The sequence below is a fragment of the Phocoena phocoena genome, chromosome 11 (assembly GCF_963924675.1).
Source record: "Phocoena phocoena chromosome 11, mPhoPho1.1, whole genome shotgun sequence".
Classification (NCBI taxonomy): Eukaryota; Metazoa; Chordata; class Mammalia; order Artiodactyla; family Phocoenidae; genus Phocoena; species Phocoena phocoena.
Window position 1 is genome coordinate 101,249,294 of NC_089229.1, and position 21,276 is coordinate 101,270,569.

General features: G+C 58.1%; 1 protein-coding gene and 1 non-coding gene across 2 annotated transcripts in view; both read left to right on the top strand.

The window, feature by feature from the left end:
* The window catches only part of CACNA1C (calcium voltage-gated channel subunit alpha1 C), a 463,376-nt gene that overhangs the window by 381,428 nt on the left and 60,672 nt on the right, over window positions 1–21,276 (top strand). The window contains exons 14-25 of the mRNA XM_065888236.1: window positions 931–1,138; window positions 2,007–2,127; window positions 3,532–3,646; window positions 4,405–4,525; window positions 4,809–4,884; window positions 10,700–10,826; window positions 13,185–13,314; window positions 14,397–14,456; window positions 14,579–14,638; window positions 17,975–18,081; window positions 20,094–20,181; window positions 20,645–20,752. Of these exons, the coding sequence (XP_065744308.1) occupies window positions 931–1,138; window positions 2,007–2,127; window positions 3,532–3,646; window positions 4,405–4,525; window positions 4,809–4,884; window positions 10,700–10,826; window positions 13,185–13,314; window positions 14,397–14,456; window positions 14,579–14,638; window positions 17,975–18,081; window positions 20,094–20,181; window positions 20,645–20,752 (1,321 nt within the window). The remainder of the gene's footprint in view (window positions 1–930; window positions 1,139–2,006; window positions 2,128–3,531; window positions 3,647–4,404; window positions 4,526–4,808; window positions 4,885–10,699; window positions 10,827–13,184; window positions 13,315–14,396; window positions 14,457–14,578; window positions 14,639–17,974; window positions 18,082–20,093; window positions 20,182–20,644; window positions 20,753–21,276) is intronic.
* Window positions 8,979–9,086, top strand: LOC136131696 (U6 spliceosomal RNA). Its single transcript, XR_010656424.1, has one exon. It is a non-coding gene; the product is annotated as a U6 spliceosomal RNA (small nuclear RNA).

Genomic DNA, 21,276 nt, shown 5'->3' on the forward strand with positions numbered 1-21,276 from the left:
CACCAACACTTGTTATCTCTTGTCTTTCTGATGATGGGCATTCTAACAGGCGTGAGGTGATATCTCTTGGTTTTAATTAGCATTTCCCTAATGATTAGCTATGTTGAGCATCTTTTCACGTGTCTGTTGGCCGTTTGTATGTCTTCTTTGGAGAAATGTCTATTCGGGTCTGGTTTTTTTAAGTATTTTTTTTTTTATTTGGTTGCGCTGGGTCTTAGATACAGCATGTGAAGTCTTAGTTGTGGCATGCGTGTGGGACCTAGTTCCCTGACCAGGGCTCAAACCCGGGGCCCCTGCATTGGGAGCGTGGAGTCTTAACCACTGTGCCACCAGGGAAGTCCCTGTCTGTTTTTTTAATAGGATTATTTTGGGTGTTGTTTGTTTGTTTGTTTGTTTCGCTATTGAGTTGCATGAATTGTTTATACGTTTTGGATTTTAATCTCTTATCAGATATATGGTTTGCAAGTGTTTTTTTCCCATTTTGTAGGTCATCTTGTCACTTTGTTGATGGTTTCCTTTGCTGTGCAGAAGCTTTTTAGTTTGATGTAGTCCCACTTGTTTATTTTCTATTTGGTTGCCGTTGGGGGGAGTGGCTTTTTAAAAACTTATCGCATGTAATCCTCCCGATAACATAATGAAGTGTGTGCTACCGCTGCCCCTATTTTTTCAGACGGTGGGGCGCAGAAAGAAGAGAGGTTGAGCAACTCGCCCAAAAACACGTGCAGAGCTCGGTCGGAACCAGACTCCCGACCCGGGGCCCCTGAATTAACTCACTCACACTCTAATTGTGAGCTGGCCAGCCGGGTCCCACCACCACGCTGCCCCAAGGACAGGGCCAGGAGGAGGTCGTTGCAGCCGGTCCCAGAGCCCCTGGTGGGTGGGGCAGTGGGGCAAGAGGTGATGGAGGCTCACCCCGCACCCCATCCCCAGGTACTGGAACTCCCTGAGCAACCTGGTGGCGTCCCTGCTGAACTCTGTGCGCTCCATCGCCTCCCTGCTTCTGCTGCTGTTTCTCTTCATCATCATCTTCTCCCTCCTGGGCATGCAGCTCTTCGGGGGGAAGTTCAACTTTGATGAGATGCAGACCCGGAGGAGCACGTTCGATAACTTCCCCCAGTCCCTCCTCACCGTGTTTCAGGTATGGACCCTTCTCTGCCGGGACTGTGCTCTGGGGGGAGGGCCAGGGGCCCGGGGGCGGGGGAGGAAGGAGCTTCCCGCCCACTCCCACGGGGCAGCCAGAGCAGGTCGGCCACAGGAGCCCAGGACAGTCTGTAGCTCTCCTACCCCGACCCCCAGGAAATTGCACTGTTGGATGGACCACTGGGGGAAAAACAAGGTCCAATTAAGTGGCTTAAAAACTGTTTCTTAGCCATGGAAACCTTTATGCAAATACATTCTACATGGAAGCCCAAAATATCAACAAAGGAAAGTGGACGGCCCTTGCTGGGGAAGGGAGGGGGACGGGACTCTCTCCTACCCTTCACGCTTGCCCCCAGGAAAATACGACTACCATCAAATTTGAGACTTCACGGACATGTGGGCTTAGGGCCAAGCTAAAGTAGCACTTAAGTTTAAAAGTAGATCGATTTACAGATTAAACTGGGTAATATGTGGATGTTGCCAAAATCTTAAAGATGGTACCCAGAGTCCTCACGTTTGGAGAGAAGCGGGGGACCTGTGGCCCCTTAGTGAACACACTCCCCTTGACGACTTAACCCGAGGGTCAGCCACCGAGCACTGTCCCTGGGGGTAGGAGGTATTTTGCCAAGGAAGCTCTCTCAGTCAATCAGATGATTTGTGCCGGTGGCCACGCACTCTGTCTAAGGAGAGGGCTGGACTTGCGGGGGTCACAGCTCAGAGCCCTGGGAGGAGAACGGGGGGCAGGAGGCGGGGGAGGAAGAGACAGATGTGAGACGTTTGTGTCTCGCAGGGGGCTGGGCAGGGGAGTTTTGGGTTTGCTGCTGGTCTAACGCTGTGTCCCTTATTGGTGGGACTGTGTCATTCAGATCCTGACCGGGGAGGACTGGAATTCGGTGATGTATGATGGGATCATGGCTTATGGCGGCCCCTCTTTTCCAGGGATGTTAGTCTGTATTTACTTCATCATCCTCTTCATCTGTGGAAATTGTATCCTTTGCTCCTGCCCCTCCCCCCGCCCCTACCCCTGCCCCCTACCCCACCCCCGCCCCCTACCCCACCCCCTGCCCCCCCACCCCGCCCCGCTGCCCCTCCCCCCACCCCGCCCCCGCTGCCCCAGCGCTCAGCCTACAGCTCGATGCCAATAGGTGTGCCCCGCAGGTCCTGACTTGGGGGGGACCCAGGGCCCTCCCCCCAGGGGAAGCAGGGAAGGGCAGGCTTGGGAGAATATGTCCAGCCCAGACCACCTCAGCGGCGCAGGTGTCTGGGTGGGAGCCCGGAGCCTGGGGCCGGGGGGGTAGGGGGGGGACGCGAGTTGTCCCCCAGCCTCCAATTCCAGGAGCGCGTCCTCGCCGCGGCGGTCCCGGCGAGCAGACACCACCCCCGCCCCCAGTGTTGTGCTTGCAGCCACTCACTCGGACCCCAATGTGAGCACTGGCTGCCCCAGCCCAGGGCCCCTGCCCGGGGAGGACAGAGCCTCCGCCCCGGAAGTGACATTCACCTGTCGCCCTGCTCTCGGGCCAGGGTCCCTCCCTCCGAAGCCACTCTTCAGGATGTTAGCCACAGGCAGAGTGGACAGGCCACCGGCAGGTTCCTGAGTCCCGGGCTGCTGGCACCCCTCTTCCCGTCCTGTCCCTGCAGGTTGTGTGCACAGGGGCTCGGAAAGTAAATCACAGAAGATCTGGACACAGAGGGCAGCGGGCGGCCTCGGGCACACCCAGGGCTGCCCACCTAGCGTCCTGGGAACGGGGTGGAAATAGCAGTGCCTCCGACCTAATGGGCCGGGTGAGGCTGAACAAGATGACTAACGCCCAGCTCCTGTCCTTGCGGGGCCGTGGCCCTCGCTCCCCGTGTGAGCCGGAGCCTCCCGGGGCCTGGGGTGGAAGGTGGACCTGACCAGCGTTAACCTCTCGGCTGGACGGGCTCTGATCCGGTTCTCTGACCCACAGTGCCTGCATCCGAGTCTGGGGTGGGGGGAGAAGAAAGGGCAAACTCCGCTCCAGTTAGGAGCTCGGTGGACCCTCCCAGGGCCTCTGTCTGAACAGGGTCACAGCGGGAGGGGAAGGGCGAGCGGACACCTCCTGGCAGCGGTAATGGCCACTCTGCACCCCGTCCCGCTGCAGCGCCGCCTACGGTGTCAGTCACGGGCGGTCATCTCGAAACCGGCAGTTAAAGAGCGAGGCCCGGCTGCCGGCCACCCCGCCCCCGGCCCCAGCCTGCCAGCGGGCCTGCTCTCGACCCCTCAGAAAACCCTGGGAAGCTAGTGGGGTGACGGGGCTCAGAGCCCCTCCCCAGGGAGAGCTCTGCCCCCGCGTGTCCTGCCCCCTCCCGCCCCCCTGCCCATCCACAACCCCAAGTCCAAGGGTCATTTTCTTTAAGAATGGGCACAAACAGATATCCTACTGAATGTGTTCTTGGCCATTGCCGTGGACAACCTGGCTGACGCCGAGAGCCTCACCTCTGCCCAGAAGGAGGAGGAAGAAGAGAAGGAGAGGAAGAAGCTGGCCAGGTAACCACCAGCTTCCGCGGCCCAGCCTGGGGTGCCGCTCCCCTCGGCGCTCAGGAGATGCTCCCCCCTGCCTGGCCGTCCCTCCTGGAAGGGGGCTGGTTGGGGGCTCTCTGTGTGCGTTGAGCCTCTCCCCTAATTCCTGGGCATTTCTCTAAGCGGGGACCACTGTGAATTACATCTCTGGGAAGGTGTTGTGTTGCCCCACCTGTCCAGGAAGGTGGCGGGTTCTCTATTGAGAAGGGAGGTCATGAGAGGTGGTGGAGGTAGAGGGGAGGGCAGGGGGCGGCAGCCGCTCATGGGAGAGGTCCAGCTCCAGCTGAAGAGCCATGAGAAGACAAGCCAGGGCCCCACTCTGTCTTCGTCCTTGTCTACGTGGACTGTCACGGGCCACACCTCTGCTGAGTACTGAGCAGGGTTCTCCAGGAACCTTCCTCTGGGTTAGATGGGGACTGAGCCTCTGAGAAGCTGGACTCTTCAACTGAATGCCAGACAGAGCCGGGTGGGGACAGAGTCGGGATGGGACAGAGCTGGGCAAGGACAGAGCCAGGATGGGACAGAGCCGGGCGGGGACAGAGCTGGAATGGGACAGAGCTGGGATGGGACAGAGCCAGGATGGGACAGAGCTGGGCGGGCACAGAGTTGGGCAAGGCCCAGCGCCCCTGTGATTGAGCCGCATGGCATGGGCCCCAACAGACCACAGGGCAGCTCCCTATCAATCTGGTCACATCCCTTTCTTTTCCCTCCTGCTGACCGGCCAGGACTGCCAGCCCAGAGAAGAGACAAGAGGTGGTAGAGAAGCCGGCCGTGGAGGAGACCAAGGAGGAGAAAATCGAGCTGAAATCCATCACTGCGGATGGAGAGTCCCCCCCTGCCACCAAGGTGAGGGGCCAAGGCCCAGGGAAGGAGGACACGGTCCTCCTGGGCCAGACACCAGGGGAAGCGGGGGAAGAAGGGGCTGGGGAGGGTGGACAGCAGAGCTGGGCACAGAGAGAAGGAAGGCCAGCCTTCTGCTGGTGTCCTGAGGGATGTGCGCAAAGGAGAAAGGATGTGTTTCTGAGTCAACAGCTCAGCCTAGACTAGGGGGCAATTTCAAGGCTACCCGAAGCCTCTAAAGCTGTGGACCTTGTCTAACTGGACCCTCCTTCTCTCCTTGGATGCCTAGATCAACGTGGACGACCTCCAGCCCAACGAGAATGAGGACAAGAGTTCCTACCCCAACCTGGAAACCACAGGTACCAGCCCACAGCCTGGCCTGGGGGTGGGGGGATCTGAGGGTGCACACCGACTGTAAAGCCATGTGCTGGTCCCAGATCCCCCGACTCGGCTGCAGCACTGGAGGTGCTGGGTACTTGGCTCCTTGTTTCCTCATAGTGACGACAGAAGATTGAGTGCATCGTGTGGGAGCGATGCCTTTGGGTCTTTTGGAAGCTGGATTGCGTATACATTTAAGGTTTATTATAGCCTATGTTGTAAAATCGTTATTAAGTTACATAACTTATCCGGATAACGTATGTCACGGCATCTTGCTCCCCTAATAATAAATCCCAAATCTGTCCTGTCCTCACCCGGAAGGCGGTGCTGAGCACGGCGTGGCCGCCACCGCTCGCTGCTCTGCAGGACGCGTTCAGAGCTCCGCCGGCTGGTCCCTAAACTGGCAGGCAGGCCCCCTGGAGCGGGTTTCACGACAGGAGCCCATGAGCCCCCCTCAGGAGCCACCTCCCTGCGTCAGGAAACCACACCCTGTGTGAGCCCTGACCTGCCCTCCTTCTACAGAGAATTGCAGAGGTTATCACGAGCTTCAAGCTCAAAGTCACGACACACCGTCAAGGCACCGTGGGTCTCGCTGACACCCCTCCCCGCACAGGTTGGGCTGTGTCGGGTCACAGCCCTGTCGGGAGCCTGAAAACCTTCTGCGCTCGTGACTGCGCCCAGCCTCCTTTTCCCTTTCCCTCCGCAGTCTGCTGGGAAGGATTTGGCTTCCTGGGGCTCGGACAGAAAGGAGGGCGGAAGGGTGTCCGTGTGCCGGGCACCAAACCTTTTGAAGCCCTTCTGGGCGGAACTATTATAGAATTTCAAAGACAGACCAGAAATATCCAGCGAATGCAGCGGGCGGGTCTTGTCTTGATCCTAAATGAGCAAATAAACTTTTCGATGACATTTTTGAGGCAATGGGGGGAAATTGAATACGGACGGAGAGCCAACTGATTTGGGGTAGGTTTTGTTAATCGCGGGACCCTCTGCGGGAGGCGCCCGTTTCTAGTCCCCGCAAAGCAACCCCGCTGCCCAGCGGTGGCCTTTCAGGCCTCCCCTCCTGGTTCAATCTCCAAAGCTCGCCGGTTGGTTGGAGCCTCCCAGCTTTGTACACACTACATTTTAGAAACATCACCTCACCCAGGAAGGAAAGCTTTGTGCCAAGATGGTGCTTTTATCTAATTGATTCATTTACTTGAGTGAACATACAGATGTGCTTAAGAGTGACTAAAGGCTGAAAATTAATAAGTCCACGTGAGAAGGAGATGTGATGACACCAGGGAATGTGGTGTCAGACAGACTCAGTCCAGAGTCTGTGGGAGAGGCCTGGGCCGCTGCAGGGGCTCCAGGAGAGAGCAGTGCGGGGAGGCGGGGTGGCGGGGGGTCGCGGAGCAGGTGGTCCCCGCTGGGTCTGCAGTCGGGGAGGTGGAGAGGAAAGAAGTTACTTCGGGAGCATCCTGTTTTCATGGCCACAGAGCTGGCCAAAACCAGGGGGACGTCCATTCATTGATTTAATAGCTGCTTATAAAGCACCTACTGTGTGCCGGGCCCTGGACCGTGGGGGACAGAGAAGGCCACTGCTCTCGGGGGCCCCCATTGCAGTGGGAGGCAGACAAGGAGCAAGAAAGCAAACCACCCAGAAAGGAAACATCGGGAAGATCATAAAACCAAGGGCCCTATTAGAGGTACCAAGTGGGCGGGGCTGCCCTGGATGCGTGGTCACTAGAGCGCCTTTGAGAATGTGACCTCTGGGCTGAACCCTGAGTCAGAGGAACCAGGTGTGTGGAGATGATTGAGGGAAGAGCTTTCTAGGCGGAGGGGCCAGCAAGCGCAGAATCTCGGGCCGTCGCACCTGTGTGCAGTGGGGCCCGAGCAAGCAGAGGGCGGGGGCGGGGTAGGGGGTGGGGCCCGAGCAGGCAGAGGGCGGGGGCGGGGTAGGAGGTGGGGCCCGAGCAGGCAGAGGGCGGGGGCGGGGCAGGGGCAGGGGGACGGCCCCCAAGGCCGCGCAGAGGGATGGGTCCCGGCTGATGCGGGGGGACCACAGGAGCTTCTCAGCGCACGTCTGACTTACCTTGCAAAAGACTTGCTCCGGCTGTGGTGTAAAAACAGAGTGGGACGGGGCAGTGGGGATACTCATGCAGCAGTCCAGGCAGGATGATGGCATCCGGGCAGGGGACCAGCTGGACACGTAGAGGGGGCGGCCATTGGGGGTGTTCGGAGGCAGGGCCGGCTGGACAGAGAAGCTGGAGAGGCGGGAGGGCGAAGGGTGGCTCTGAGGGCCGAGTTGAGCCAGTTAAGAGAAGGTAACGGCGCGGGGAGTGCGTCCCAGCCTTGCTCTGCAGGTTGGCCTTTTAGGGCGGCCGGACTCTGGGGCTACACGGAGGCCTGGATGCTCCTTAACGGCAAGGCCATGGCTTTGCGTCCAGTGCGCTGTGGGCCCGAGGTGTCAGAAACAGTATTTTGCCTTGAACCGGCCATGAGCAGAATCACAGCGGTGAGCGTGGGGCCCCGGGCGGCCAGGCCCGAGGGTGGGCATTTAGCTCTGCCCGCCACGTTTCTCCTGCTGAGTTCTGGAAGCGCCATCTGAAAAGCGGCCGGGCCTTGCTGTCCCCGCTTCTGTGAGCGCTGTGAGAGCTGCGATGAGAAAACAGCACCGAGGCGTTCCACGGGCATCGGGCGTCTGGGCGGTTGGCTGCCCACCCCGGAAGGAGCTCTACCTGACTTCCCCTAATCCGTCACCTCTCTCCTCACGCGTCGTACGTGCAAAGCATCGTGTGCTGGCAACCTTCTGCCCCTTTACAAGCTCGGTTTGTCCTTCCGCAGTAGCTTCCTCTTAAACGTTGCTCGCAGGACAAAAGAGTACACACGATTCTCCACGAGGACCTTAGAGGCACACAGACCTGGCGAACGTGTTTTTCTATAAACACAGGTGATTAAATAAGCACTCAATTACCTGTTCTCAGATATTCCTGAATAAGAAAGTGTTGGGTCATTTAGAGCAAAACTGGAAAGAGGACAGAGCCAGGCGGGACCTGAGATCCTCCAGGTAAATCCCACGTAGAGATGCCATGATGTAAGCCACTCTGGCTTCACTGATTTTGCTTTAATAGGAGACCTTGCCAAGGTTAGTTAGGAAGCTTCAAGCCCCTCCTGGACACCAGCTTCCATTGTGTGCCACTCTTCTGCTGAAAGTATTCATTGCCTGCCGGTCAGCTCTAATTACTTGCGGGAGGGAATCTGATCTGTGCCTGTGATCTGCTGGTCCTCCAGAGAAGCCTTGGGTCCTCGGTTGCCTCCTGCTTGATAAAGAACCGCTGTCTGTGCCAGGCTCTTTTGCTCCGCCCTACCTGGCTTCGTGGTAACCGGGAGGGAGCACAGACCTGTGGCTGGTCCACGAGGTCCACCGCCCACAGCCATCTCTCCCCCGGACCTTCTGCACAGTCCCCTTCCTCATAAAGCCAGTGTTGTTAAATCATCCCCAGGAAATGAGGCTTCCCCGTGCCAGGGGGTTTCTCTCTGCAGGGCTTTCAGCACATGAAGAGATAGAACCAGGTACATTTAAAGCCACGCATCCGAGGCGTTTTTGTCCCAAGTGCCAGGTGGGTGTGGGAGGCCGGAGGTGCTGCTGGGACTCACAGGAAGGTCCTTCCTGGGCACAGGGACTCAGGAAGGCCAGGTGAAGGTGCTGTCTGAGCCGGGAGTGCCCACAGCTCTGCGGAGGGGCTGATGGGCAGGTCAAGCAGGGAGAGAGCTGAGCCACCTTCATGGAGCCCCCGGACACGGGCTTCAACAACAGAACTTCATCCTCTCACGGTTCTGGAGCCTGGAAGCCAGACAGCGAGATGCCAGCAGGGCCGAGCTCCCTCCAGCGGCTCTGGGGAGAGTCCCCACTCTGCCGGCCAATGCAGTCCCTTCGAGCTCCTCAGCTGTTGCAGCCTCAGCCCCATCTCTGCCTCCGTCCTTCTTCCCTGTGTCTCCTTACGAGGACAGCAGTCCCCGGAACGAGGGCCCACCCTCGTCCACTGTGACAGCATCATAGCTAATGACATCTGCAAAGGTGCATTTTCCAAAATAAGGTCACGTGCTCACTTTGGCAGCACAAATACTAAAAATTTGAACGATACAGAGAAGATTAGTATGGCCCCTGCACAAGGATGACACGCAAATTCGTGAAGTGGTCCATATTTTAAAAATAAAATGAAATAAATAAGGTCACATCCCGTGGCTCCGGGTGGGCATGGATTTGGGGGGATGCTATTCAACCCACTACAGTGAGTGTTTAGAGCATAGTTTGATGTGAGTGGAAAGTCTGTCGGGAAATAACAGGCGAAGAGCAGACAGACCGAGGAAGATGCTAGACACTAATTTACGGTCTTGGAGTGTCTACCGTGGGTGGAGATTGTAATAGCACCATTCTGAGGTACATACGTGCTATTATCCCATCTCACAGATGGGGAAACTGAGGCACAGAGACACTAACTTAAACAACCAGAACGAAACAGAGCCAGGATTTGGATCAAGGCAGGCTCCTAACTTCCATTCCCTTCTAAACATTTTTAAGTACCTTGGACAAGAACAGGGTATGCAGTTTCCTTCCATGGCCAGTGAGCTTGTGTGCCTGTGGTCCACATTCAGTGTGGCCGCTGGCCTGGAGAACAAAGTGCTTCTCTAACTGGTGTCAGCGTCTAGACCTTTGGACGGAGGGCCTGTTACGGCAGGATTATGGCCCGACTGCCCCTACAGCACAGTGTTTTCTTGTATTTTCAGGAACAGGGAGAATGTTGACTTTAAGCTCCTGGAACATTCAAGGATGGGGTTGTTTGCCGGGGTGTCAGGTCAACTGAGCCACACCCTTTCCCCTGCCTGCAGTCCAGAAGGGTGAGGACACTTGGCAGTGCCCCAGTCTCACCTGGTCACCTGTCGCTAGTGCCTGACAACTAGGATGACCAACCACCCCGATTTGCAGGGGACTGAGGGTTTCCTGGGATGTGGGAACTTCCATTTAAAAACAAGGACGGGGGCTTCCCTGGTGGCGCAGTGGTTGAGAATCTGCCTGCCAGTGCAGGGGACACGGGTTTGAGCCCTGCTCTGGGAAGATCCCACATGCCGCAGAGCAACTAGGCCCGTGAGCCACAACTACTGAGCCTGCGCGTCTGGAGCCTGTGCTCCGCAACAAGAGAGGCCACGACAGTGAGAGGCCCGCGCACCGCGATGAAGAGTGGCCTCCGCTCGCCGCAACTAGAGAAAAGCCCGCGCGCAGCAACGAAGACCCAACACAGCCAAAAATAAATAAATAAATTTTTAAAATAAAAAAAATAAAAACAAGGACAGGTTTTGAGTTGGTCACCCTACTCTCAGCCCCCTCTCGTGTGCTGCCGGGGAGTCTTCCTGTAGCAGAGATGAGCTCCAGCCGTGCCCACGGGGAGAGAGCTGGGTGTCTTGGCTGGTCCCCTTGGTTTCCAGAGATGTGGATGATGTCTGATTCCTGTCTGTAGGGCATCCGGAAGGAAGCCGCACGGTGGTAAAAATAAGCTGGAGGGCTTCCCTGGTGGCGCAGTGGCTGAGAGTCCGCCTGCCGATGCAGGGGACGCGGGTTCGTGCCCCGGTCCGGGAGGATCCCACGTGCCGCGGAGCAGCTGCGCCCGTGCGCCATGGCCGCTGAGCCTGCGTGTCCGGAGCCTGTGCTCCGCAACGGGAGAGGCCACAGCAGTGAGAGGCCCGCGTACCGCAAAATAAAATAAAATAAAATAAAAAATAAGCGGGAGCCGTGGAGCTGTTGAGAGCGGTGCTGTTTTCTTGCAGGAGACGAGGAGGAGCCTGAGATGCCCGTGGGCCCCCGTCCCCGCCCCCTCTCTGAGCTGCGCCTGAAGGAGAAGGCGGTGCCCATGCCGGAAGCCAGCGCCTTCTTCATCTTCAGCCCGAGCAACAGGTGTGTGCGCGGGGCTTCGCTCTCTGTGACACAAGCCCGGCAGGTGTCAGCGCCCTCCAGCCTCTGGGTGGGGCTGGGACTCTCCCAGCTCCCCGCAGCTTGTGTAAACAGGCATGGATTTAGGGAAGAGAGTCCTGGATTCTGAATCAGAAGACCTGGGTTTGCTTTTCTCTCCATTTTGTGAAATGTGTAAACTCTGTTTCTGTTCTGTTGGCGATTACACTTAACTTAACAAAGCCTAAAGTTGAGCAAGATCCTAAACCACCTCCAGCACAATAGGAGTTAAAATAGACTGCTCGAGCTCCTCCCAGACCTCCTACCTTACGTGGTACGGCTGATGAGTATTTTGGTCCCGACCTTTATTTCCCACACGACAGGTCAGACGTGAGTACCTGTGTAGACAGTGTATGTTTGGATTTACATACCACTTACTATTTTTTTTATCTGTTCACCATTTTTTATGCATCTCAGTCCATCCCTCGGCAATCATTTTCTTTCCTCCTTAAAGTACATTCCTCAGGAGTTCTTTTATGGAAAATTCACTTGGCCTCTGTTTATCTGTAATCCTTTGCATTTCTTGTTCTTGAAAGGTAGTTTGGCTGTGTACACACTTTCAGGTTGTCGGGTTTTAGCCTTCAGCGTGTTGGATGTGTTATTCCACTGTGAAGTCGGAATTCCTACGATTGTTCCTTAGTCAGAATCTGCCCCTTGTCTCCAGCGGCTTTTAACATCATCTGCTGTCTCTGGGGTTGCGCACTTTTACCGCCATGGATTTCTTTCCATTTATCCTGCTTGGAATATGTTCTGTTTCTAAGTCTATGGATTTATATTTTTGTCAGTTCTTGAACGACATTAAAGACTAGGAGAAGAATAGCTACTTCTTGGAAAGCTGAAGCGTGATCTCTTTACAACTGCCTCATCTTCCTTCTCTCCAGCTGGTCCAAGTAGACACAAGTTATACCTCCCCGTTCTGTCCTTCCCAGCCCACACATTCACATCTTCATATCATTCATCTCCTAGTCTCTCGGTTGGAATTCTGGCTCATTTCTTCAGATGTATCTTCCAATTTCTCAATTCTCTCTTCATCTCTATGTTACTGTGTAAACCAGTTTTCGCATCAGCTTATATCTTTTCACTTCAGACAGTTCCAGGTCTTGCTTGGTTTTCCAGCTCCATCTGTCTATGTCTGAGTTTCTTGTTGATCCATCATCTTTGTGGTCAAGTCCTTTATTCCATTAAACATTTCAAATATAGCTGTTCTATAATGTGTATCTGATGTTTCCAATATACACAGTCTTTGGGGAGGGGCCGTGTAAGTCAATTATTTGTAGTTTCTTTGATTCCCATCTCAGTGGCTTATGTTCTTGAGTGTTTAATGATCTTTGATTGTGACCCCAATACTTCATCTTAATCAGCAGGATTCCCATGGACCTAAGTGAGGACTTGGAAGCTTTCTTCCAGATGCTCCTTGAGGGCATTGGCTCTGCCTAGGGGTCCCGGGCCCCTCTGCCCCACCTCCGACTGGCTCGAAGTTTCCTGACAGCTGTGCTGCCACTGGCCTCGTCAGGCGCCTCTGCCCATCCCGGCTGCATGTCACACAGACCCCAGCTCAGTGGATTGGCTTGTTTGTTTGGGGAGGATCGCTGCAGACCCTTCCTAACCCTCGTGAAACCAGAATTGTCTCAAAAAACTTGTCCTTTCCAGAATTTGGTGCTTCTGCATCAGTAAGGTCTCTCAGAGCATTTAGTCAACCACACGCCAGGAGCAGAAGCCTGACGGCCAGGTTCAAGCCCTGGCCACACACACACACACACACACACACACACACTGTGTCTGGGCAAGCCTGTCCTTCCTGGTGTCAGTGGTTTTTATCTATAAAATGAAGATGATAATCACACCCTCCTCCCCTCCTACTGTCAAGATGAGACAGTATAAATGACACCCCCAGCGTCCGAGGATCTCCCGTGAGCGCTCGGGGGTCAGATGTGTCGTTCTTTGTCATTGTGCCGAGGTGCGGGATTGACTTACTGCCACGGGAGCAAGTCCCCTCGGAGTCTGGGCGCCCACGCTTCTGGGTGGCTCTGTTGCTCCCTGTACATAAACATACGAAGCAGATCTTACAAAGCCGTTATTTTTAATGATGGGAAAGACGTCCCCAAACGAAAGCCGGTGGGTGATGTCACAGCAGTATTTGAAATGTAGGGGTTCCCAAAGGTCTCAGGCGCAAGCCCGAGGCCCTGTGGGTGGGCACACGGTGTGGCGGGCGGTGGCACTATTGCTCCGCTGCAGTGGGACGTCGCGGGGCTGAAGGAGCGGAGGCCCCGGCCCTGTGTGACGGCCCCTCCCACTCCCCTGCAGGTTCCGCCTCCAGTGCCATCGCATCGTCAACGACTCCATCTTCACCAACCTGATCCTCTTCTTCATCCTGCTCAGCAGCGTCTCCCTGGCTGCCGAGGACCCCGTCCAGCACACCTCCTTCAGGAACCACGTAGGTACCTCGTCCCCTGCACCCCGCCCCCGCCACGTGGCCCCCAGCTTCTGTGGCTGCCCAACCCCATCGTTCAGTCCAGAGCCCAGCCCACATCTCAGGGTCAGAGGCACAGCAGACATTTCCTCAAGAGATGAGAGCTGGGTGGAAACCCGTCTTAGGACTGTTCGCAGGAGGAGACCACGGACCCAGCGCCTCAGGCCAGCCTGACGGGCCACAGCAGACTCCACGGCCCGCGGGTGTTCCCCGGGGGTCCACCTCTCTGGAACTGAGCGGTTTATACCTTGCCCCAAGGTACACTGGCCCGTCCTGGCCGCCGGGGGGCAGTGGCAGACGGGTGCTCTGATGAGGCCTGCCTCGTATAGGAGGGCCTCAGTGACCCTCTGCAAAGTCGAAACTAAACTTGGAGACCACCCCAGGCTCTGGTGACCTACATCATAGGCCGGAGTAAGACCTGCCATATCTCGAAGCCTCGAAACTTTATCAAATCCCAACCAGGTGGGCACGAAGGGAGGAGTCCACCACCTGCCAAGCCAGCCGGTGGTCCTGCCGCCTGCGTGGTCCAGAGCTTTCTTACTGGGAAAGGCGCTGGCCCTCGCTCTGATCCATCACCTGAGACGTAGTACGGCATGAACCCCGGAGCCTGCCCCTAGCCTGGGGTGCACCCTTCCGCACCCTGAGGGGCACGGCAGCGGCGTAGGGTCCCACGAACGTGAGAGACTAGCTCGTCACGCCAATGCGAATTAAGCATTTTGCAATTTCATGCAGTGAAAAGCAAACCCCACGCTGTCCTTTTGACAAGCGTCCCAGCGGTCTGATTTGGGTTTGTAAATAAACTGAATTGATGAGAAAAGCACCCAGCCAGACCCAGGGCCAGCTGAGTCGGCCCTGGAAGCTCCCCTCACAGATCTGGGGACTCCAGGACCCAGTGCTGTGCCAGTGCCTCTGGTCCCCTAACCCGTCCCACTGTCTCCCCACGGAAAGGCTCCCTGCTTTGGGTGACTTCCTGCTGGTGACCCCTCCTCCCGTCCTGCTTCTCCCATCCCTGCCCCATCCCCACCCTGTGTCTCTTTGTTTTACAGATTCTGTTTTATTTTGACATTGTTTTCACTACCATTTTCACCATTGAAATTGCTCTGAAGGTAATGCATGCCCCCTGCTCCTGCCCTGTCCTGTCCTGTCCGGCTGTCACTGCTGTGCTGCTAACACACGCTCTGTTGTCCGGCCACTCGGAGCCACTAACCTGGTTATGCTTATCTTTCAGATCCTAGGCAACGCAGACTATGTCTTCACTAGTATCTTTACGTTAGAAATTATCCTCAAGGTAACGCACGCAGCAAAGCCTCCTCTCTCTGCGCTCTGCCCCTTTGCTCTTGTTTCTTTCACTCGTTTTTACTCTCAAGTCTGAAACTGGAGGAATCTGTGCCCCTCACCTTGTGCACAGTGCCGGACTGATGGTGGCCGGGCACCACCCGCCCCCCACCGCCTCTGGAAACCACGCCTGCCCCGGGCTGGAACCGTCCTTTCCTCCTCCTGCCCGGAGGAGATGCCATACAAACCACAAAAGCGGGAAAGCTCAGGGGCCTCCAGGAGTCACCCTGCCTGTGCCCTCGGGAGGCCTGTTGTCAGCACAGGCCTGTGTGGTGGTAATCACGGGGCCAAGGCCAGTGTCCCAACCGAGGGCTTTGGACAGACCCTGTAGACACCTCTGAGCCCTGGGTTACCCCCAAGGCTCTGCTGCCTCACCCCTTGCCCCGGGCCTGGAGGAGGGAGCCATGTCCTCCAGGGCTCAGTGTGGAACCCAGAGCCCGGGGCTGAGGGGCTGGACCCCCAGGCCCGGACCTGCTCCAGCCCTGCGACCCCAGCACAGTAGAGCCCACGTCTGAGCAGCCTCGGGTAACAGGCGTTTGCCCTAAGCTTCATTTCGTTATTTCTATTAATATACAATTAACATAGTACTTACATCTACTCTGTTAGGGTTTTCAAGTTTCCCAGGCCACCCGAGCTTCGGGGGTGAGTTCCAAGTCGAGGGAGCGTGTGTGACTCCCGTTCTCTCCCAGAGCCTGGGGGTCACCCTCACCATGGCCACCCCACTCGGTGCCTCCCCAGGGTCCGGGCTCCTCCCACCCTGCACGTGTGGCAGCCCCAGACCCTCCCTCCCGGCCTCCTTCAGGCGAGGACGGCCTGTCACATCCACATACAACCTGAGTGGTCACTTTCGCATGCCTTCTTTTTTTGTCCAGACCCCTGGTTCCAGCTAACCAGACGTTAACCAAGAGGAAACCAGGAGTGTTCCTCGGGTTTTCTCTCTGACCCCGCGGGTGGGGAGAGGGAACCGGGGCCGCCCGGCTGCGTGGACGCCCTTCCCTGGACTCCAGACTCAGGGAGGCACACAAACGCCACACTCTTTCCCGGTCTCAGACCCTCCCCCCAGCTCCCGGGTGGGCCTCAGCGGCGCTCCTTTTCCTCCAAGGCTGCCATCTCCTTACAAGCACGGTGCTGGCGAGATCCTCTCTCCCGCCCACCCTCTCCCTCTGCTTCCCGCTTCTACGCTGCCTGACTGTGCCTCTAGGTGGAGCCCGGCCCCAGGACACTGCCTGCACCCGGTCCCCGGGTCCCTCTGCCCCGCCCTTGGGCCCTGCATCCTGCCCGGCGGAGGTGACCGTCGTGCAGGAGGGGTGTCCAGTGTCAGGGACAGTTGGAAGGCCTGGGCACGTTTAGCCTTGTGGGACCAGGACAGTTGGCCTGAATGTTGCCAAGGGCTGTCACCTAGAGGAGGAGGGAGGTGGGACCAGAACCCGCGAGTAGAGATTGCAGAAGGTAAGATGCGTTCAATGAGCAGCATTGCTGCCCGGAGCGGAGCTGGCTGGACGGAGGGGCATCCTGCCCTCCCAGCCCAGCGTTCAACCCTTTCCTCTCCCCAGCGAGGCTCTTCCTGGGCAAAGGTTAGGACTTTAGGAGCAGAAGCGGGGTGGGTGGCAGTCAGCAAACAGGGTAAAAGGGGGATCCTGCACTGGGTACCTGACTCCCTGGATCTCACAGGGAACTTTCAAATAAATGCCCCATTTTCCCAGCGTCCACCTGCCCTTTTTCCTATGGCCACCCTTCCTCTGGCCCTGCCTGGGCGGACAGCCTGAACACACACACACACACACACACACACTCGCCAGCCTTCGGGGCACAGGGCCTCTCAGGTAACACAAACCATGGAAGCACCCGGGCCCGCACTCGGGGGCCCAGACCTCCACTAAGAGACAGAGCAGCAAGCAGCCCCTCCAGATGGCAGGCCTTTGGGACAGATCTCCAACTGTATTTCCCTGCAACCCTTCACATAATCCACCCACTTCTGGAAGCTCCTGCAGGACACAGGTGCCTGAGTCCCCTGTGACCCCCTCCTGCAGGAGATAAGTGGGAAAAATTAGGTTCCAAGAGCTATTTTTGCCAATTTCCCCTGTGTTTGCTTTTGAATCGCTCCGCGGACAGGCTACCTTGTGCACGCTGTGTTTCCAAAGAGATAGATTGGGCCCCAGGTGACCAGGGAGCTGCTTCCAAGCTCTAAGCCGTCAGCTCCAAATTTCCCCCTTTGGCTGTCGCTTCACGGCTGTGACCCTTCGGCCCTTCACCTGGAAATCCACTGGCCCTTAGCTCACGTCAAGGAAATCGGACAGGTGTTTGTGGGGCCTCAACAGCGGCTCTAGGCTGAGCTCCGAGGGGGGTGGTGACAGCAAACCCGAGACAGTCATCACCCCTGACGTGGTCCCTTCTTAGTCTCCAGGGGGCTTTCACGTGGTTCTCCAGCAGGCACCTCACAACGGCAGGGAAGGGGATGCTACTTTACAGAGGGGGCACTGAACATCCTCCCCCATCACAGGAGGGACCCAGAATCCAAGTCCTAGCTCTCCGGCCGAGTCCAGTTCTCTGTAGAGAAGCTCGCCTGGCATGGAGCTTGCCATCTGCAGGACAGTGACCTAAGGGCTTTGCATGTAATTCCCGAGGGCGCTTACCACCCTCCAGGGTAGAGGATGTCGTTGCCCCATTTCTCAGATGAGACTCAGAGAAGTTGAGTAACTTGCCCCGGGCACTCAAAGTGCAGAGGGTGGCCTGGCTCCAGAGCTGTGCTCTTACTGTGGTGCCCACGGCCCCTCTGAACACACGGCTCCAGAACCAGACAGTAGAATGGAGCTCAGAGTACTAGGCGTGGGTCATCAGCACTGCCTGAGGCTGGGAAGTGGACAGATGCGGGTTGCCAGCGTCCTTGGTAGAACTTCGGGCGTTAGGGTCTGCCCGAGACTGAGGGATTGCCTGGGACTAAGCCAGGAAAGTCCTGGGAAGCCAGGGTGGCTGGTCCCCACCGGGGGTCCCCCCCAGAGGACCGTGTCCTAGGCGGGCCCTGCGGTGGAGCGAGCTTGTGGCGGGGGGTGTGGGGGACCTGAGCGTACGGGGGCGCGAGGGCCGCTGACAGTCCTGGGCGGGGAGCCTTCAGGGGCTGCAGCAGAAGCTCCCACACCCGGCACCGTGTCTCCTGTCCTGCCCCCCAGCCCCCGTCACTCCCCTGCTCCTCACCTGGGCCCGGCCGGAGATGCCGTGTGGGGAGGGGTGGAGTGAGGGGTCTCCGGAGCCCAGGGGGCTGCTCAGGCCGCGCCTCCCCATGTCCCCCCAGATGACCGCCTACGGGGCCTTCCTGCACAAGGGCTCCTTCTGCCGGAACTACTTCAACATCCTGGACCTACTGGTGGTCAGCGTGTCCCTCATCTCCTTCGGCATCCAGTGAGTGGGGCCCCCTGGCCCCCGAGGGAGGCGTGGATGGAGGACAGTGTCGGAGAGGACAGCCGGGAGCCAGGGGTGGGGGGAGACGACCGCTGGTGGCGGGGAGGCCTGCCTGCGGCCACGGCGGAACTAGGCTGGGAGCGGGACGGGCCCTCGGCAGCGGCTGTGGCTTCTGGTGTCTGGGTCCTCAGTGGTGGGACCCTTGGGGTGCATTGACCCAAGCGAGGATCCGTTTCCATGTCCGGATCTCACCCAGCAGGCGGGCCCGGCCCAGTTACGAGAGAGGAAGGTCTCCAGGGCCCTCCCACCGGCTCCGCGGGCACCCTCAGCCCAGGCCTGCCAGCCCTGACGACCCCCGCCCCTTCCTCTCCGGTCTCCAGTCAGAGCCCCTGATGAGGGAGGGAGAAGGAGGAGGGACTGGTCCTCACTCCTGGCTGTGCAGGGGAATCACCGGAGCAACTTTAAAACAAGACCTTTGCCTGGACCCCTCCCCCCCCCAAGCTTTGATTTAATTGGTCTGGGCTACAGCCAGGGCCTGAGGGATTTTAAACGCTCTCCGGACAATTCCACCTGCAACCAAGGCTGTGAACCGTGCTCAAGTTTAAAAGAATCTCATTACTAGTTTCTCCTGAATTCTGCCCGCTGGTAATGCTAACCCTGTACTTAACTTCCAAAGCACTTTCCGTACACAGTCCCCTCTGAGCCTCATAGGACCCATGAGGCAGGCAGGGCCAGCGATGTTATCACTGTTTTCTAGACAGAAAAACTGAGGTCAGGACCTGGGACTCGGCCCGGGTCACCCCAGTGGCAGAGCAGAGGCGTCTGGGGCTCCGTCCCGAGGCTGTCCCCGTGGTCGGCCTAGAAGGAGCGGAGGTGGAGGCATTCAGAGTGAGACCCTTTGCTGGGATCGTCGTTATTCTACCCCAGGCTGTCTGCCTGTGAGCCTGTGGGTCTAATCCCATCCCTGCCACTAAATCACTCTTAACCTTGAGCCAAGAATTCCCCCCTCCGTCCGGCCTTTCCATCCCTCCCATTGTCCCTGAGATGCTGGGATGGATCGGGCAGCCCTTTGAGCTCCTTGTGATCAGAGAGTCGTGAACCAGAGACGTAGGACTTTCCCCCGTCCCACTCTCGGCGGACGGCGTCCTGACATGGGAGGAATGAGGTCAGCGCTTGCTGACGGGACCACGTGTTTTAGGTCTCAAGGAGGGTATAGGCTCTCCAAAGGCGGCTAGTGGGTGAGGGTGAGGGACACTTCAGAGAGCCCGCCAGCCCGCCGGGGTGAGGGGCCTGCGTGCCCCTGGAGGGCAGCAGTGGCCTGTGCTCCCAGGGGAGTCGGCTGGGCGCTGGCGTCCCAGGTGCACGGAGTCTGCGGTGTCCGAGCCGTTGCCTCTAGGCCTGGGTGTGCTGCGTACAGAGTGAGCGCGATGGGCAGCCGCCTGGGACTTGGGTTTGCAGGTGAGCACCAGGTATCTCCTCCACCCAAAGTCCCCCCATTCGTACAGTATTCCTTCAAGTTCGTGATAATAGAAGCCACCCCGTGTTCACATCACAGCATGGGCCAGTTAGGCTGCTAGATGGTTCGTGTGTGTTTTCTCATTTAATCCTTGCAACAAGCTCGTGAGGCGGTCGCTGCCCCGTCTTACAGATGAAGAAGCGAGGGCCCAACAAAGTTAGGAAGTGTATCCTCAGTGGCCGGGGTCTGGCGGAGCTTTGCCTCGCTCTGCGTGTCCTCGGCACAGTAAACACCCCCCGAGTAGTACGTTATACTGCTAGTGGCTCACGGTAAATGCTTTTCCCATGATTTGCTCACCAACAAGAAAGTCCCCGGCCAGCTCTGGGTCCCTGCGGTGGGAGAAGAGAATGGGAAATGGTGCTGGGGCGAGAAAGTCCCCAGCAGACTCCCCAGTTTCTCCATTTGGGCTGGGACTTCCTGCCAGGAAGCGGCTCACCCTCCACTGCTGCCGCACCAGGGGCAGGAGAGGCTCACCCCCGGCCGTCCTCTCTCCCAGGTCCAGTGCCATCAACGTGGTGAAGATCTTGCGGGTCCTGAGGGTGCTGAGGCCCCTGAGGGCCATCAACAGGGCCAAGGGGCTGAAGGTGAGCTGGGCGGGCCTGGGCGGGAGCCTCAGCCTGGGGGTCCACGTGAGGTGACGGGCAGGCGGGAGACAGGGCCAACCGTCAGGCTCCCGGGTCGGAGCCGGGACCCTCCTGCCAGCACCTCAGCCCCACTTCCCATCCCGGGTCCGTGATACACGGAGCCACAGCAGAGGCCCCCGTTCACAATCCCAGCTTCTCAGCAGAGCTTTTGCTAAAGGAGACACACACGCTACCCCGAGCCCCAGGTAGTGATGAGACCCCTGAATTGCTGCCCCCAGAACGTGGGAGGTCAGCGGGGCTTTGGTCCCCGTGGTCTCCTAGAGCCCAGTGGGACGCGGGTTTCACCAGGCTCCATCACCCCGGGACCTAGGAGGACGCTCGCTGTGCCCCTTTGAGTCTGGTTCCCCGCTCGTGGCGAAGGGGCTCAGCCACGGCCCCGGGCCCGCCCCTCTGTCCCCCGCAGCACGTGGTGCAGTGCGTGTTCGTGGCCATCCGCACCATCGGGAACATTGTGATCGTCACCACGCTGCTCCAGTTCATGTTCGCCTGCATCGGGGTCCAGCTCTTCAAGGTGGGGTCTCGGCCGGACCTGTGGCCCTGCATCCTTCCCGCCCACCAGCTTCTGGGACCCGGACGGGAGCTGGCAGAGGGGACGCGGAGGGGACGGTGCTGGGTCACACTGGGGATGGATGCGGCCCCCCCACAGCCCCTCCCAGCTTCCAGACCCGAGGAGGACTGGTTCCCAGAACAGAGGAGGACTAACTAGTTCCCAGACCAGAGGAGGACTAGTTCCCAGACCCAAGGAGAGCTAACTAGTTCCCAGACCAGGGGAGGACTAGACCCGAGGAGGGCTAGCCCCCAGCCTGAGGAGAGCAGCGTGGAGACAGGTGCCTCCATCACCACCTGGCCCTCACAGCCCCAGCCCTTCCTTGTAGAGAACAGCAGAGGGACTGCTATCCCCAGATCCCTCCGTGTGAGTCACCCACCTAAGCCCACGGGGCTCCCTGTCACCACAGCACCGAGTCCCCCCAGGTCACTGCAGAGCCCCGGTTTGTCTGGGTCCTCGCCCTGCTCCTGGCGGGCCCTCGGCGACGG